General features: G+C 41.0%; 2 protein-coding genes across 4 annotated transcripts in view; one reads left to right on the plus strand and one right to left on the minus strand.

The window, feature by feature from the left end:
* The window catches only part of LOC307260824 (serine/threonine-protein kinase PAK 3), a 28,232-nt gene extending 23,653 nt beyond the window's left edge, over positions 1-4,579 (plus strand). For both annotated transcript variants that reach the window (XM_080041165.1, XM_080041166.1), the window contains 4 exons: positions 131-230; positions 449-645; positions 741-878; positions 1,555-4,579. In XM_080041165.1, the coding sequence (XP_079897291.1) occupies positions 131-230; positions 449-645; positions 741-878; positions 1,555-1,644 (525 nt within the window). In that variant the 3' untranslated portion in view covers positions 1,645-4,579. The remainder of the gene's footprint in view (positions 1-130; positions 231-448; positions 646-740; positions 879-1,554) is intronic.
* A 266-nt stretch (positions 4,580-4,845) lies between these two features.
* LOC307260823 (calpain-5-like) lies at positions 4,846-17,192 on the minus strand. 2 transcript variants are annotated; one of them, XM_080041164.1, is made up of 13 exons: positions 16,082-16,135; positions 15,330-15,518; positions 14,707-14,838; positions 13,361-13,569; positions 12,172-12,364; positions 11,878-12,068; positions 11,226-11,303; positions 10,947-11,142; positions 10,730-10,852; positions 7,612-7,814; positions 7,023-7,144; positions 6,769-6,905; positions 4,846-5,665 (listed from the first exon to the last, which is right to left on the minus strand). In XM_080041164.1, the coding sequence occupies exons 2-13, from the start codon at positions 15,492-15,494 to the stop codon at positions 5,483-5,485; spliced, it is 1,932 nt and encodes a 643-aa protein (XP_079897290.1). In that variant the 5' UTR covers positions 15,495-15,518; positions 16,082-16,135; the 3' UTR covers positions 4,846-5,482. The 2 variants fall into 2 exon arrangements, with proteins under 2 accessions (XP_079897290.1, XP_079897289.1); XM_080041163.1 differs by lacking the exon at positions 16,082-16,135 and adding an exon at positions 17,001-17,192 and having other exon boundaries at positions 4,847-5,665.
* Between the last annotated feature and the right edge of the window lie 1,654 nt (positions 17,193-18,846).

Genomic DNA, 18,846 nt, shown 5'->3' on the forward strand with positions numbered 1-18,846 from the left:
ATTCAAACATCTAAACAAACATTTTAACACCTCAACCAGCCAGGAGATAGAGACTGTCCAAATGTGTGCTTAGTACAAGTGGGTGTCTGTCTGATATATTTTATGTTTTTTTTTCTTCTCTCTCCTTCAGTGTCTTCAAGCCCTGGACTTCCTACACTCCAACCAGGTGATCCACAGAGATATCAAAAGTGACAACATCCTCTTGGGTATGGACGGATCCGTCAAGCTCAGTAAGTCTTTTTGCCTTTTAGTTGCTTGGTGTGGTAGAAAACAAATAAAAAGCCCCACTTCTGAAAGAGAAGTGTTAAAGATTAATTTAAGAAACATTGTACGGTATTAAATAAATAAAACTGCAGTTAAATCAAATATGGGTGAAAGCCAAGTAAAACTGCATGGTAAATGTGATAAATGCAAACCCACCACTTCACCTTTCTCCCTCCGTCTACAGCCGACTTTGGCTTCTGTGCCCAGATAACTCCAGAGCAGAACAAGCGCAGCACGATGGTGGGCACGCCCTACTGGATGGCTCCAGAGGTGGTGACCAGGAAGGCTTACGGCCCCAAGGTGGACATCTGGTCTCTGGGGATCATGGCCATAGAGATGGTGGAGGGAGAACCGCCCTACCTGAATGAGAATCCACTCAGGGTGAGTCACGCTGTGCAACCACTGCATAGCATCCATAATGTTCACTTTCTATGGTTTTTTGATGGTCTGTTTGACCTCATCCGTCTTCCCCCCAGGCACTGTACCTGATAGCTACCAACGGGACTCCAGAGCTGCAGAACCCAGAGAGGCTGTCATCGGTGTTCAGAGACTTCCTCAACCGCTGTCTGGAGATGGATGTGGACCGCAGAGGCTCTGCCAAGGAGCTGCTTCAGGTAGAACCCAGACTAGGTCTGCATTAAGGGCGTTTTCACACCTGATACTTTGCTTCCTTGGTTTGTACAACATGAGAACAATATATTGTTTCGTTTATGAACTGGTTCAGTTCTCTTTTAGACCTTTTATTTCCTATGGTCTGCATAGTTGGTGAAGCAAACCAAAATGCATGACATTAGCCATGTGAGAATGTTCTTTTTTTGTACTCATTGGTGAGATTTGTGTAGGGCAGGAGCAATAACGTAGTCCCTGAACAGCAACAGTGGGTCAGAATTTCCAAACGGGAATACTACAGAAAGAGACTACAGGAAGTAGATTGTCATAACTCATATAGTCCAGCTGGCTAAGATAGCTCGTTACGCAGTGCTTTCTGCAGTTGGGTTGTACTAGGTCCACTCACGTTCTCACCACAAATGGACCGTACAATAGTTTGTTTGGAAGTGTACCGTGACTTCCTCTTCAACAAGGTCTTGGTACGCTTGTTTGGTCCGCTTTTGGTGCACTCCTAAGTTTGACTGCCGTGTTCTCACCTGCCCTAAACGAACCACAGCAAAGGTGGAGACGAACCCAAGCGTGTTCCACTCGAAACAAACCCGACAGGTGTGAAAGCGCCCTAAACATAAATGTATACACGCATAGTTTTTGCATCACGTAACGTCTATCTGTCCTCCGCAGCATTCCTTCCTCAAGCTGGCGAAGCCTCTATCCAGCCTGACGCCTCTGATTGTAGCCGCGAAGGAAGCCATAAAGAACAGCAGTCGCTAAGGGTGTGTGTGCCCCATGTCCCCACCGGAGGCTGGAGCCCTGCCTGTGATGTGTGCGTTCATGGGGGCAGGGGCTTGGGTGTATGGGTCGGTGGGTGATGTGACAGTGGCAGCACAAAGAGTATGGGGGGCGGGGCTTGTGTGACTTACACTGACAGCACAAGGACAAAAGACCCCAGGCCTCATACTTAGGACGGACATCTGGCCTTGCAGCCTCTCGGCCCTGTGCTGCTGAACAGACCTTTCCTCCTTGTTTACTTCTCCAGCACTCTGTACGTGTAGAGCAGTCCATCACGTGTGTGTGTGTGTGTGTGTGTGTGTGTGTGTGTGTGTGTGTGTGTGTGTGTGTGTGTGTGTGTGTGTGTACAAACTGTGCACATCTCTCTGTGTCATATGTCTTGTTTGGTAGCAGTCGCTCCCCCAACCAAGAAAAATCTGGAGGAAATTATCAAACAGAAAATGTGCTCATTTGGAAGAGGAGAAAGTGACAAAAACTAAAGATTTGGGGTTTCTCTACCTAATGTCCCTTCTATGGAGCACAATCAGGCCACACTGATGTGAAAGAGTGACTCTGGGACTCTGGGCGACCACCTTTGCCTGCATGACTATAGCTCTGTGGAGATAACAACGCTACCCATCCGCTGCAGTTTGTCACACCTCAAGATGGCATTTGTGCGTGTGTGTGTGTGTGAGTGAGTGTGTGTGTTGGAATGTGTGTAGGGAAGCAGCTACAGGGGAAACAGTAAGGAATCATTTCACATGACCCTCGTCAGCTTTGAACACCCTTCATTACTCTGCTTCATATCTGTAAAGAGATATGTGTCTCGCGTTTCATTTGAGCCAACTTCTTTAGCAGTGTCTTGGTCGTAGGGCTACTAGTGTTCTGGTTGTCTGCGGTTAATTTCTCTCTAAAAAATGAACTGCATATGATCAGATTTATTATTCTGATTATCTAAAAAAAAATGTAAACTCCCTTGGTGCACAATTTGCCTATACATAAAACATTGAAAGTGTCTGTAATGCGATTCAACTGTAGGTCACACATGCTGATATTCCATGTGGCGGCAATGTGACTGAATGACTATAAAATATTGTCAGCTTCAGTACTAATGCAAGCACTTTTTTCGCAAAATATATAATTTTAAAATTGCGTGCATATGTAAACTGTAGAATCCATCGTCTACAAGCAATCTCAGAGAGTACTATCTACAGGTCTGCAGAATGAGTGGCTTTCTTTTCTATTTTCATATTGAATACTGGTCATTTAAAATGTATCAAGTGTCAAGCCCTTTTTTATTATAACACATCTGACAATTAATTAATGAACCGGAGACTCGATAGAAACACAATTTTGTATTCATTTATTTATTATTTTTAAGGTGCAAAGACACGGTTAACCAACATTTCAGCCTTTTTCAAACCTTTTTTTTCTACAAGAATGGCAAACAAGGTTGTGTAATTATTAACCTACAGGGAGTTGAAGGACTAGATGTCACACTGTGTCAGTTTCCCATGGTGCCCCACGCATCCCTGTGACCTTAAACCTTAAGCAGGAAAGATGCCCCCCCCCCCCCCCCCACCCCACCCTTGACATACAATAAATAATGCAAACATAAAATACGCTGATCCAAAATGTTCAGTCAGAACAACAAACGTCAACAAGACATGGAGGCTGAAAGACAGGCCATGTAAAAATCTATTCATGCTTCGGTGTCCTTTTTGTCTTTAAATTGTGTCTTATGCGATTTTTTTAAAAATTTGTGGCAGACTAAAGAGGGTAAATGTGATCCACTAAGCAAAGTACAGAGTGCCATTTTATGATTGTACCTTGACCAGATGAGCGATGAAAACAGAAACTGTGGTAGAGGGTCATATTGTTTGCTTCCATACCTGCGTTTAGAGTTTAGACTCATTCCTGTGCAGAAGTTTAGTCTACTTTGTGTCTGTGTTTGGTGGCTTCGTCGGGCATTTCCCATGTAGCTTCCCTCTGTGTGTGTGTGTGTGTGTGTGTGTGTGTGTGTGTGTGTGAGAGAGAGCGAGCGTGTGTGTGTGTGCGTGTTAGGGGGCTACCTCAATCTGCACTAGAAGATGCCTCGCTGGTGTTGTCCACCTTGACTTTGAGGTGCAGCCAGGGTAGCTGCTTAGGCATATTGTACCTCCATTGTACAGCAACAGTACAGAAGATGAAGGAGTGATGTTAAGACAGAAGGACGCAACAGAATCATGCATGTGAAACCAACTATACACTGTAACTCATCTTCAAATAGGTTTAAGATTGTTAGGATATGTATGTATGTATGTAAATATGATGGGAAAACACCCCCCCCCCCCTTTTTTTTTTGCAAAATTATTTAACTTAAAATGACAATATTCAGGTTGCTCTATGGTATGTATCAATAAATGTTTTGCACCCTGTAAATCAAAAAAGAGAAAAAAAACAATTTAACACACGCTGTCTCTGCACTCCCTGGATCCAGCTGTCCAGGCTTTAATCGGACACTCCTTCATCTGGACAGAGAGCCAATGGATGCAGCAAGTCTGTGTAAGGGCCCACACAGTCCCGTCCTGAGTACCACTGCTGAGTGTTAGTACATGTATGTGTGTGCGCGGTAAGTGTGGTTTGGCCTGTCAGGAAGCTCCACCGGCCCCCTTCCCCCTGGGACGTTTGGCCTCTTGCCCCCCCATGTACAGGTCTGAACTATGAGCACAAAAAAAGGTGAAATTCGGGGACAAGAGCCGCCGCTGACGTGCCCCCTTTTCCTGTGGTCGCTACCTGTACATTCCTATCTTCTGAATGTGTAAACCTGTACACGTGGTGTGAAAAAAAAACTCTATTAATGTGTATCAAGAGAATGGAACAAAGACAAAAAATGTTACTTTTTAAATTATTATTATCATTATTATTATTATTATTATTACTCTTATTATTGTCTAGCTTTGTAAAAAAAACTGCTGATCCACCTGGCATACCTCAGCAGGCCTTTCCCCCATCTTTGAAAAAGGACAAATGAAGCGACGGGGAAATTAGGTTTTGGATAAACAATTTTTAATTGTGGTTGAAGCAATAGACTTTTTGAACTTTGAATTGTGCATGGCTGTGTCTTGAGTGTAAAAAAAATTTAAATATTGCAGTTTGGGAACTGGACTGAAATAAAAAGAGGAAGAAAACCAGAGATGTGATGGCAATGCTTGCAGGCTATTGTGTTGCATAGGTTTCATTTATTTTCATTCTTTATGCATATTAACACATTCATGAGAGTAAACATAAACTTGATGACATGAACTGATAGAAGAAAGGTACAGAAGATGCATCAAAGAAACGATACATGCAATAATTTGCTGTACACACGGTAAGTTTCACAAAGCAGACTCCAGAGGACAGAATTATGACTTGTGTGGCTAAGACTTGAATGAAAATACGGTCCCATCAATCACACTATATGTAATGTGTAAAGTATTTAAAAAAATGGAATGGTACCTTTTATAAGTAACTTGCAAAACCTCAATATAAAATATTATATATAAGTTACACAAAAACGCTTCATAAAGTAAGAAAGATATGTCAAATAAAACATTTGGATTAAAAAACAACAACAGTATGTGACATTCAGTTGGGCCAATATTGCCCCACCTCACCTCTCAACTTTGCAAACAGTTCCCTTATTGTTCGATTAATATTGTAGTTTTCTGCTCAGTGTATCACACACACAAGCACAGACATTGGTCGAACCACTATACTGGTTTTGGTGCTTTGATGATTGTCAGTTTGACTATAGGCTATGTGTTCAGCACATAGTTCAGCCCTATAGCTCTCTGGTCTCTCAGGTCAGTGGCTGAGGTCACATGGCAGTCAGCTCAGTGGATGTGATGATCCTCAGGCTGATGTTACCAGGCATCTCATCGGCCATCTGCCGTCCCCGCATCCTCAGCTTAAGCCTCTGAGGGTCATCGCTGTCCTTGGCCGACCCGGACAACACCACTTGGCCCATGAACTCGTCCTGCACTGCGTTACTGTTCCAAATCTAAGGAAAAGCAGTCAGTTTTAAAAGGTGCACTCTGTAACGTTGGTGTGTCAGCGAATTTAACATTTTCTGAAGTATATTCTCAATACTGAATAAACAAACTTTCTTCATGGATAACTAGATCCCTGGAACACCTTTAAAGTTACTGTTGCATTGTTGTTGTTTGCAGCAGCAGGGCCAACAATGTTGTTTACAAACAGAATGTTTGGTGTAACATTTGGTTCCAGGAGCCTCAAAATAATTTTGTTTTGATTTATGACAATATAATTATCAAATACTAAGAATTACATGTAGAGAAAATATGTTTTGTAAACTGACTGCAGTCAGTACAAATCCCCCTCCTCTGAAACTGCAAAGTGCACATTCAATGTGTGAAACATTAAATAAATGAAAAATCACAAAACAAACAGTATGTCTGCAGGGCTTCGCCACAGGGTCGCTGACTCTGATTTGATTATGTTGACGCGATAACGTCTTCGGGCATACATGATGTCTGGTGCTCTCAATTACAGCCAATGACTGCACAAGCACTTTATCACAAGTTATACATACTGTATGTTAGATTTTCCATTTTCCATCATAGATTTTATTAATGAAGTAATTGTTAATTCATTGTGAGCACAGAATTGAATTGAATTAGCTGGGGAAGGGGGTGGGGTTGTTTTGTTCTTCTTGTAAATTGTTTTGCAAAAAAAGTTGCATTTTGTATGAATGATAATAATAGCAAAACCAAGTAGTTATATTAGAGGAGTGTTGCCTTGCTGTGTGAACATTTTCAATAAAACCTGCAAAAGCACTAGAAGACTTTTTGAAAAAAAAGACAATACAATCAAGAATTATGTGTTTAACTAATGACTTGTTTGTAATATATCTCTAGATCATATTCATCAACAGGATGTGAAGAGTCCCCTCCCTCTTATGCTCCCAAAACCCCTTCAAATCACTTTGGATTGGTGACAATTGTATTTTAGCCTAAAGCAAACCTTTTCTGAAAAGTTTAACTGTTTGCTGATGCAAATAGATGCATGGTTTTCACAGGACAGTACCCACCAGTCAACGAGATGAATTACTGTCATTAGGACCAGAGAGCTCTGCCATCTTACCTGCACAGTTACAGGCTTCCTGAGCTTCTTCCTGTAGAAAATGCCGCTGGTTGCAAACTCTGGTTGCAAGGTGTCTTTCTTGATGGAGGATCGTACCGACCGGCCCTCACAGGAAATGATCACATAGGGGTCTGCGCCTGTGTGAAAAACATGCAGAGATCCATCATCCAGCTCAGCTAAAAAACAAAATTGTTGCATTGCAGGCTGATCACAACAATATCTCGATAATTCTGGCGTGTTCACAGTCCACTGACCTCCTGTACTGTCCTGGTTCTGTAGCCCCTCAGCTCCTTGGATGTAGACGTGAGTCACAGCTTGTGGGTATCCAAAGAACGAGCTCCAGCATTTTATCTTTGGTTTATCCTCCGTCAACTCCCTGTTAAAGAAGAAGTACAGCAGAATTGTTCAATCTTTTCTACTCTGGGCTAGCCTTGATCTTGCTATCTGCAAATTGGAAGACTTTATATAGAGGAGTGACATGATGCCAATGTTTCATAGACACAACACTGGCTGAACAATAGCTACCTTGGATGAATTGCATGTAAGCAAACGTGATTTGTGTTAAGGTCGGCCAACAAGAACGTGGCCAAGGAAAGCAGTGGGAGATGGATGTTACTTTAGAAGTGATTAATGTGAACATGATTTGTATAGGCCCCATTCTCCAAAACACTAGTTTCAGTGCTTTTCTTGGAATTTCTCCATCTGTCAGTGTCTGGAATGAACAGTCCAAGAACGGTGTGTTTTTCTCTTTCACTGCTGTGTCCCTTCAGACCTGACTACTAAAGGATACGTCAACATTAGATTTCTTTCAGACAACGTAAGACACTAGCCATGCTGCCGTACCTGCAGCCTGAGTCCACATCAGTGAAAACTCTGATCATGAATTCCCCCAGTGTCTGAGGCTTGAAGGTGGTGGGGATGATGACGTATCGGCCCTGTGGGAGGGAGATTCTCATGAACACTGTCCGGGCATTGATGTAGGTGGACGTGGCAAGGCACTGCTGCGTCAGAATGTCATGCATCCGGTACTTCCTGTTCAATTCCACCTGGAAAAAGGCAAACCATTGGGCTTTGTTTAGTGATCATTTAAAGGTGCTACGAGGAATAAGAAATATTTCTTAGACAGTCTCATTTTTCCTCTGATGATCAGACATGCAACAGCAACTAGACCATCAGTGCAAATAATGCTATTTTTATATAGTTTTTCGTAATGCCTTTGTCATGGGTACGCTCACTCAGGAACTACAGCTGGCGTAGTAAAAACTCTTCCACTTTTTTCCAAAGGGGGAGCAAGAAAGAACACAAACTGAAAACTCCTCAGAGCACCTTTAATAAATCACTTTAGTCGTCAGGTATAATCAGTGGCGCAAAAAGTGGGTATGCACTTGCGGCGCATAGGGGCGCCGCACTAGAGGATTTGGAGTCTGCATTTTTCTGTATTTAACAGCGTTTGTGTAAATGAATGATATGATCAGTAACAGAGGCACGTCACTGATAGGCGCCCCCCGCTCCTTCGCCTCCTCCTCCCCACACTATAGGCGCCCCAGTGCGCGCCCTCTCGAGCACGCGCTGGAGCTTTCATTGATCTAGTTGGGCTTACACCTGGGAATTGGAAACAGAAACTAAGACAAACTTAACCTCAACTTTTCATGTTTAGTTATTTATACATTTTAATCAACTGAAATTGTTTGTTTCCAATTCACTGAACAAGATGATGGATTCGCTTGGATGAATGATAAAGAGATATTTGAAGGTCCTGATAAGACAGTAGATAAGATTCCCAGGTAAGCCCAACTAGAACAATAGGTTTTTCTTTGGAGCTATGAGTGTAACGACAAAACATTTTTTTCTGAGGAAATGTTTTCTGCGGGTGAGATGCAGGGCTTATGTACATGTATAGTGTTTGAAGTATGTTGTGCAATGCTAAGTATGATGTACAAGGCTAAGGAAGGGGGGGGGGGCACCACAAAGCATCACAATTCAGAATCCCCCAAAGCATTACAATTCAGGATCGGTTTGAATAGCTGGTTTTTCCAATTTAATCGTTTTTCTGAGCTGTTTTTTTAACGTTAGTAAATACCTACACACGTTGTATGGGTAAAGTCAAGAAGGTTGGCTGACTAACTTGTTTGGCTCATTTTACTATTCATTTGAACTGAAATAAAAGTTTTCTTTTTCTTTAATTCTCTTCACCAGAGTACACCAAATTGCCCATTTTACATGTTCATGTTCTGCTAAGTGCCTGCATACCCCCTAGAAAGTGGGTAGTTGCGCCCCTGGGTATAATGTCTGGTCATTTTTTCCTTGTATTATATGAAACCTGGATAACTGCAATAAAAAACCAAGGTTATATATCATCATGTGAACACCTTATTTAGGAGTCTGATTTATTTATTTTTGTTAGTGCAGAACATTTTGGCTAAGATATCGTGGGAAAATCAAGACAAAACTGCACACAGATGTTCAGAAAAACCTGGATACTTTTCAGAGTCATATCAACAGAGATATAAATAGCCAGGTTCCACATTTCAGCATCAAGTCCTGATTATGATCCCATGATACATACAACACAAAGTTTTTTCTCATACTTAAAAGCCCACTGGTGTATTAAATAAACACTCTCCAATGTACATATGGTACATTCTATTATATAACATTTTAATGGGTTTGAAACACTGCCAACACTGATTCTTCTGCCTCCTGGTGGCAGAATAGTGTACAAGTTGCTTTTTACAGTTTTATTTGAAGGGCGAAGTAATATAATTCTTACACTAGTAAGATACATTACATTACTGTTGTGCATTGTGGTTAAAAGAGTCATAACCGGCAATAAGATGAAACTAGACAGTTACTGTATTAATAGAAGTAATTATCTTATTCTACTTCTCAGTGTAAAGGATGACAACAGGAAAAACTGAGAATGTGGACATAGCGTCTGGAGTCCATCAAATGAATGAGGAGGATACAGCACTTGGACGATGACCATATAATGACAAGGGTTTAACCAAGGGTTCAGTCTCTCTCCCAGCAGTCCAACAGGCACACTGCTACTCTTTTATATCACATGCTCCCTGTGGCATCAGCATTTATTACTGTCCGGTACATGCCCATTTGGCAGCACTTCTATCATAAGTGTGTGTGCTAGTATGTGTGACTGAACTTAGCCAGATCTCTGACAAGTGAACCACATCACGGGAAATGTGATGTCATACGGGCATGGCCTCATTTGAATGTAACAGTCTAAGCCCACAAAGTCGGATAAAATCTAGTTTGGCCAGTTCTTGAGTGTGCGTAAGAGGACACTGTAATTTAACAATCAGGCTGAGTTGTACATTCATTCACAAAGTGATTCACTTTTTCCAGCTTGTTGTGAGGTTGTGGTTTCTCAAATGTGCAGTTTACTGTTACACAATGTAAATGCAATGTTATCTTAGTGATTTCCAGCAACTGCGAAATCTGCCCTTAAATAATGAAGGTTCTCAGCTTGGAGCAATCAACTAAAGAATGTGTGTTTAAACATGTATAATTTAGCATCGTGTTGAAATGGGGTCTGTTTTGGTTCTGATAAAACTATCAAGTAATGTCTGCTTGTCATTAGAAAATACCCAACAAGTCTTAGCTGAACAAATGAGTTGAAAATTCAAAACGCAGCCAAAATCTTTGACCAGAGTAGAAGCCAAAATGTGATGAAACGACCCTGTTTTCCCACAAAATAAACTGACCTTTGGCTAACGTCTTACCCCAGACGAACACAATATCCTCTGTAATGAACCCAATTCCCCAGTCAGTCTCGCCCCAATCTCTGTTTTGTATTTCACAAACCATTACACTATTTTAGTGCTATATAACCATGGTTAAGAAGCATTTTGTGTTTATCATGTTACATTTTATAAACCAATTATAAAGTGTTCATTAGATCCATAAAGTATGGATATGGTGGAAGTGTTAAACTTAATGTTACCTTGAAGATTCCATAACCAACGGTGAGATTTTCTCCCTGACCGACATTTCTGTGGATTTTCATGTCTCTCTGTTGCAAAGAGATTATGACCTCATCGACCTCCTTCTGAACGTCAAACATGTACTGTAAAATAAGAAGTTGAAAAGCGATTAATATGTGTGCATGTGCATGAATACAGGTAATATGTGGATGTCCATCAAGAGCCCCCCCGCAGTACCTGTGGATTCTGGAGGAATGTCTCCTTGTGGTTGGCACAGCCACCGCAGCGGTTTAACAGTGGGTCTGCGTGTTTGGTCCAGCTTCCAAAGTGCACCACCTCGTTCCATGTCTTGTGGATGCTGATCAGCGAAGTATTGATGACACGGCAAACATCTGCCTCTGTGAAGGACGTGCACCAGTCTTTGAACGACATCCTGTGAATGTGAAAACATTGTTAGTTTCTTTAAGAGGAGATTTAACTTCAGAGGTGGACTGGTGTAATCGAAAAGGAACTCACCAGAACTCCCCATCATCTTCTACTACGATGCCAAGGTTTCCCCTCTCTGTATCGCCAACCTTTGACCATTCTTCAGAGCTGAAAAAACAGAAAGCAAATTAAGATTATTAATGCACTTAGGAACTGCTACTTGAAGTACATATAAATAGTGCAGTATTGTGGACCCCTCCTGCAGCATTATTCATTTCTCTGCTGAGCCTTCAAAGTCTCAACAATGCTTCACACCAAAATACTGGCAAATGACTTCCATCACTATCGTTATGAATGACCCTGCATGAGCTTGTGAGTAGGAGTGCACGTTGATTTGCACACTTGAGAGAACCCGTTTCCTGATCCTCCTCTGGTCAGATAAAAACATTTGACTTTTGGGACATAATCATCAGCATACAGATAGATGTTCAAGGAGGTTCAGTAATAATTTCACAGAATGTGTTTGAAAAGTGAAACTTTTTGGCGTTCTGCACTGGTCACTGTTAAAATCCACTGTAGCCACTTTGAATGACCACAGTCACAACTCACTTTTTACAGTTACCTTTTTAGATCTACAGCCAAAGAGTTTTGCATTTTGAAAGCCCCTGAAGTATGTGTGTTGAGTGTCACTTTTAATAGAATAAAAGCAATGGAGGATATATTAACTTTAAGCACTCCCCACCTGTCACTCCAGGCTCCGTTCCACTCGGTCTTGCCCCAGGGGTTTCTCATGCGGATCATAGGAATGGTGTCGTTCTTGAAGTAGGCCAGCAGCCCATGACCCAAACGCACATTCTTCACTGCGGTCACTGAGTACGCGTGGCCTTTCACCAGCCCGTTTGCCATCCTCGCCTCATATACATGAGGGTCTGGCTGATGAAATTATGAGGAAAAAAAACACTTTTATAAATCTATTATGGCCAGTTTCTCTGAAGTACAGAGACAAAGAAGCAAACATTCAGGAAGAGGCACAGACCTTAATGGAGCAGCTTATGATTCCACCACGGTCGTAGACCTTCAGCAGATCCTCAAAGAGTGTGTCTTCTTTACTCTGGTCACTATGGTAAGCCCCTTCCTCCAGGTTGATGGCTTCAGCCACAGCGCCACTAAAATCCACCACAGCATCTCCAGTGTTCCCGCCCTCCAGGGACTCATAGCAGCCAGCCAGCCTGCACACAAAGGAAGTTAAGGATAAGCTTGGGCGCAAGGATATACTTTAAAGATTTGCATTTTTATTCACGCTACTTTATTGCTGATATACTTGTTATGGTTGTTTTAAATGGAAAATGGTAAATGGACTCCACTTATCTAGCGCTTTTCCCTGGTTTTTCACAGACCCGTAGGCTTTATTATATTTAAATCCTCTGGAAACCTGGTCTACAATAGCAATATATGATATTAAAGTTGGGTGTCTCAATAAGCTTTTACAATAATGTATATTACATTAAAGCTGGGGTATATGATTCCTGATTGGTCAAAGTTAACATGAGCTGTACACTTTGACCAATCAGAGCGAGGCTCCGATTCTCTGTTCTTATTGGCTGTTGGGGCTGTCCACTCACTTTGGCACGACGTTGATGGTGTAGAGCGTGTCAGGGAGGGACCATAGGGGAGGGACCAAAGAGAACAAGTGGAGCGGTTGAGGTATTTGGATTCAAATCTCTATCCCAACTGCCATTTTCTCCCCAAATCCTCCACCCCAGCTTTAAATGTTCATCAATATCATGAAACAATTTTTTTTTACTTTTTTACTGCCTTGATGGTTTGACAGGACTGTGGGGGCGAGGCCATATCAAACGGTCTCTATTGCAACAGAGAACTGCCATGATCGGTTCAAAGTATTAATTGCGAAATAAGAGCAAGAGCATAGCCTGTCTCATTTAATTCAAATATCTAAAGTTTATCAAACCTAAATGACAATTTCCTTCAATTAGATTGATAAATATGCCAAACTCCTTTCATATGCTAAGAATCATGCAATAACTCCCCAAATCACATCGCTAGAAGGATTTTGTGGATTTGGGTTTACAGATCCACAAAATCATATTTTATAAAAGTTCCCTTTTTTATGATATCAGCTATACAGCATATAAATAAGACAAATAAAAAAAGTACAAACATAGGCTCTGCTAAAAAGGGGATAATGTGTTTTGAGGTTGACTAACTTGGCGTAGGCTTTCTCCAGCAGGGCACTCCAGAATTCGTTGTTTTCTTTGGAGTGGCAATAGATGAGTTCATCGTTAATGGTAGGCAGCCGGTCATCCACCACCACGTCCACCCACTCTCCAAACACCCAGAACTGAAAGTGGAAGATTCCTGCATAGCCCTCTGGGTATTTGGGATCCCACTCTTGGTCCTTCCAGCCAGGAATTACCTAGGAACACAATGCAACATATATACAATAAGGGTGACTCAGAGTAAGTAGTTAGTTTTGCAGGTGAGTAAAATGCATATAGACTGTAGGTAAAATGGCACTGATGTAATGTTACTGACAGGTTTTACCAGAGTGGCTACATCAATCCAATTAGAAATACAGTATAACAATTTTAACTTATAACTGTTTAATGATATCCTTGCACATAACATTATCTCCTTGTTCTAGTGTTTTGTGAAAAGAAAATATTTTCGGAATCAACATATGATAAGTTATGTTGATCAACCAATCAGGCAAAATGTATTTCTGGCTGTCACACTTTTGCATCGATGTTTTCCTTGCTTTAAACTTTTATAATTGCAAATAAACTGTACAAAAAGTATTTGAGCTTTGAGCTAATTTTCTTTCAGTGAATATGGCACTTGGTGAACTTTTAACCAGTAAGAACTAATTAATGGATAAGACCTGAATATTTGACACTGGATAGTGTCCAAACACTTACAAAGGCTGTGTCAGTTCCATTTTTGTAAGGTCAGTTCAGTGCATAGGAGAGGGGATTTTCTGACTACATTACGACACAAAGCATGACATAGTTGTGTGGCTGACATTTGATTCTCCACTGGGAAAATAAGTTTTCGAGTTCTCGCCTATTTTTCCATTATTTATTTTTGATAGATTACATTTGGGGTTATAGTGTGATGGAGTCTCGTTCTTAAATAAGTTGATATTATGTCACTGTATAATGACGCTTAAGCATCTGCAACAATGTCTGATTCTAAATTGTTTCATTTATTGATCACACTCAGGTTAAGTGGAACTTTTTCCTGCTGTAAATGTTAATATAGAAATATCAAAACTATATGTTCAATTAACAGAAATGTCACAACATTGTATCCTAGATGTTACTATCTTCCAGCAAAGTTATAAGCCATATGCCAAAGGTTCACCTCCCTCAGGTGAATTCTTGCTGTCTTCATTTCAACTGTGTAATTACATGTTTCCGCCCTAAATTCACCTCACTTGACTTGTGCCTATTGAGGCTACATTACATGAGTCTTATTAACATATGCTTAACAATATTCAATAGGCCAGCCCCTGGGCTCACACATTCAAATCCAGAGATCCAAATGAACTGACCTTCTGCCAAAGGTTGGGCCTTGAAGCCAGACAGGAGCAGGCAGCAACAAACCAGCAGTTCCCCACAACTCCCTGGTTCAGGTCATGGGCGCTGATACCCTCCACAAACAGATGGGGATCATTATGTATCTCCTACAACAGAAAGGTTAACATGATACACTTTATACACTTGATGATAATATGAATATAATAAACAAGATTCACCGCCCCAGAAGAAAAATAAACAAGTCTCTTTAGTTTAAGAGAATGACTGGAAAAAGGCATCTGTTTTCATATTTTCTGTGTCAGCCAATATACCTTACACGCCCTCATCAGCTTTTATTCAATACAGCAGTATCTATAGCCTTTTAAGGTATATCGTTTTTTCTAAACAGTCATGTTATGCATTTTATGGATTTGTGGTTTGATACTGATCAGAGATTGTGCAGTGATGTTTTTACTTTTAACTTGAAGTCAGTCTTCTGCTCTGAATGTGTCCAACCCAGTCATTTATATTTACATAGACCATGTATCCTACTAACAGGAATTTGAAATTACATTACAATATAATACAAATTCAAGTTCCAAAAACAATATAAACTCTATATAAAAACCCATCTCCCTCCACCACATGTGCTACTCACCGCCGGTCGTTTCCACTGCACTCTACCCGGAGGTGGTTTTTTAAAGTAGACCGATTCATTGGTTGCTGGGAACTCTGGATCCTCAAAGAGTTTCTTGTTATTGATGCAGTCCTTCTTCAGCTCAGCGTAGTGCTGGTTTTTGTACGGGGTGGCAGAGGAGAACATGGTGCACACGCCGAAGACTCACAGCTGTGGGACAAATGACAGACACCAGACCAGTTCTGACTTCATAAAGTGTTTAGTGTAGTCCTTTATATGGGAGAGGATCTCCCTCTAACCTCTGACTCGGAGCATTTTTTGGATAAAGCCCCGCGGAAGTCAATCCTACAAAACCTCTGCATACTACTTCAGTCCCAGATGGACAGCAGACTGCCTTGTGTGACCAAAAGTCCCTCTAGACAATCCAGCTCCCTTAATGAGCATTCAGTGCTTGTACGGTAAGTTAGAAATATATGTTATTTCATATTTACAGCACTCTAAAACTGAAATAACTGAATATTCATCTATTACTCCAGTGGGATAGAGTGGTTTATATGGAGGAAAGAAAAAAGCCATGGATGTAAGCTATAATAGCCTGTTGTGCTGCAGTTATCTGATGGACAAAATGAATTGCCAAATTCTTTAAAAGTCTTTTTTAATCCATCAAGTCGACAAAGGCTGCCACACTATTTGTGTGATCAGGTTTGAAAACAATTATGATAGATAAACCCTGAAATATTGAAATATTAAGAAATAAGAAATTCCAACCGTACCTCTTCCTTCTTCTCCACAATAGGGAAGTGTCCAGGTGTTGTACCTGTCTGAATGGTCCGCCCACATACAAGTGGCCTACAGCCACACCCATGCTGTGTGCTATTTGATTTTTTTCTTTGCCTCCCAGTGTTTAACTCTAGAATATGACACTAAGAAGAAGGAGAGAAATACCCCCGACTATCCTATTTTCTAACTGAGACCTTCATTCATTCATACTGTGGCTCTGGGTAAAGGCTGAGAGTCTTTATTCTCAGTGTTATCTGTTTGAGAGTTCCAGGCGTATGTGGTCAGGCGGGTTATTTCTGGTTGGTTGTTGTTTAGTGGAGCACAAGTGTAGTACAGGTCTGTGAAACTCTTGTTTCTCACATTCAGAACGTCCATTTTACAGTATTTGATCTCACATTATCTTTTTAATTCTTTGTAACGTTTGTAGAGGTGACAGCGGTTCACATTCCAGACATTTATGTCATATTTTCCTGTGAACATCAGACACATTGTTTCAAGCACATTAGTCTCCCTCCGTGCTTGCATAGGAAGAAAGAGGATTACCTCAGATCAGATAAGGAAAACAGGTATGAAAGGGCTGCAGCCATGTTTGAATTTGTACAGACAAGCACCTGAGAAAGCCCTACTTGGAAAGCTCGAAACAACCACAGGGAAGTAAAAAAGACTGCTGGTAACTCAAGTCAGCACACGCCATTTGGTAAAGGAAGAACTGGTTTAATGGGTTTTATGCAAGAAAGAAACTGACTGTTTCTTATTGAAAAAGTAAAGATGTGTTGGTGATTGATCAAATAAAACACAATGAAAGACATATTGCTAATACCACAGAACCACAGTAATGTAGAACACACAAGATACGTTAGAAATTATAACCAGAAACTTAGTGTGAGCTAAAAGTTCAAAGCAAACACTCACCTGTGATGAGCTGTCCTATATCCTCCCAGTAATGAGTTTCAACACATGCAACGTCCCCTTTAGGCTCCTGTGGTATGTCTGGAAGTCGATCCCATATTTATGTTGTAAGATCTGTCACATGATCAACCAGTCTCTCACAGCAAATCCAGCTTCTTGTTTTGGGAGTTTCTGGCAAGGTGGGCTTCCCCAAATACGCTCCAAACTGGTCCGACCGGCACCTCTCTGCAGAAGGAGGTGTTATGCTGATACGGTCTGCACAAGCCTGGAGGGAGTGGGGGAAAACTGAAACAAAACACCTTCACTCCCACCACCCAACAATGCCTACAGGTGAAACAAGTAAAAACTTGAAGAAGTAACAATTGTGTCACTGTGTGTGCTTGATGTTTTCCCACAACCGTGTCCCTCTCACCAAAAAATAAATAAAAAGACAAAGACAAAGGGATCAGTGTTAACAGACAAAAGTATTGTATTATTTGCTATCCTCAAACAGTAAGCGAACTGTGTGGGGGGAAATATTAAACTGGCAAACACAAAGTGGTCTGGCCTTCATTTTTTCAGCAGCTCAACAAGCACTTTGACTTGTTTGAGACAGACACATCTTGTCTGGATAATTTGTGCTTTCAAACAGACAGCAGAAGAGGATAAAAATGTTTTTGAATGAAGCCAACAGTAATACATTTTAATCCATGCAGCTGCTAAGCGCACAAGGAAGCAAGTGAAGAAAGAAAATTCAATCATTTGGATTAGCAGTGATATCGGAGAAGACCAATGCAAAGTTTTAGCACAATCTCCAGTTCATGGGAAAGGGCATATTTGAGAAAGGGGGAAGATCGATATCTAGTTACACAGTGTTTGATATGGACCGATTTAAAAAAAATAATACAACTTGACTTGAAATAAAAGTGCCATTGGGTATAACAGTGTTATGCAATAAAACAGGCTCTGAAAAAGTTTACATTTTTGCTTTTCTTGATCACATCTGCATGAAATGTACTGAAAAAAGTATGATTATACCTCCACATAGATTTAAACCTCATGTCACCTCATCATCTATTAGTGCCACCCTGAGGACAACCGTTACATTTTCATCCACACCACTGAGCCTCCACAAATTGCAGAATTCTTATATCTCTACGTTGTGCACTTTGCCATTGCTTTAGTATTCTGAAATGGGAGGGACATTGCAGCATCTTGAGGCCAGTACTAAAGATTTGAACTTTTCATTGTGATGTTGGGATGATAACCAAACAGCTGCTAGCTGCTTGTCTTCCAGCAGAGATATGTTCCATGATGCCAATCGTTCTAAAGAAACGCTCGGTCACACTTTATAATAATGTTCATTTATAAATTAAACGTAAATGACTTATTAGTAATTTAGTAATGATTTGTTAATGAGAATGTCATGATTTATTAAGTGCCTTATAGATGACTTATGTAGTGTATTTCATTATGACACATTCTAAGATTACTGATAATCAGGAGAGGAGCAGCTCTCGTGGGTATATGTGTGTGCAGAGTGGATTGCTTAAGTTGAGGAAGCAAGCAGGCTGATCTGTAGATCATTCAAATTGCACACAAAAGGAGACTCCGGGGAGACTGTCTAGTGAGGGCAAGTTAGGACAGTCTGGCTTGGGTTTACATGTCTCGGAGGAAAGGTGAAGGTCTAATAGCTAATGTATTGGCTAAAGGGATTGTCCTACGGTTACTGAATCAGACTTCTTAGTGCCCCACGAGATATCGCCTCCTTGATTAACACAGATGTCCTATGGACAGTGTAGGTCAGAGCTAGTTAGGGTCCACCAATCAGGAGTTAGGCGAGGTGGAGCTTACTGACCTAAGGACCAAT

This window comes from Ammodytes marinus (genome assembly GCF_949987685.1).
Source record: "Ammodytes marinus genome assembly, chromosome: 14".
Taxonomy (NCBI): domain Eukaryota; kingdom Metazoa; phylum Chordata; class Actinopteri; order Uranoscopiformes; family Ammodytidae; genus Ammodytes; species Ammodytes marinus.

Bases quoted from the DNA above. Each gene is read 5' to 3' on its own strand.
- LOC307260823 (XM_080041164.1), bottom strand. From the start codon at position 15,494: ATGTTCTCCTCTGCCACCCCGTACAAAAACCAGCACTACGCTGAGCTG. The intron at 11,143-11,225 runs GTGAGTTCCTTT...TCACATTCACAG, and splicing joins GAAGATGATGGGGAGTTCTG to GATGTCGTTCAAAGACTGGT. The intron at 5,666-6,768 runs GTAAGATGGCAG...GCTTTTCCTTAG, and splicing joins GGAAGCCTGTAACTGTGCAG to ATTTGGAACAGTAACGCAGT.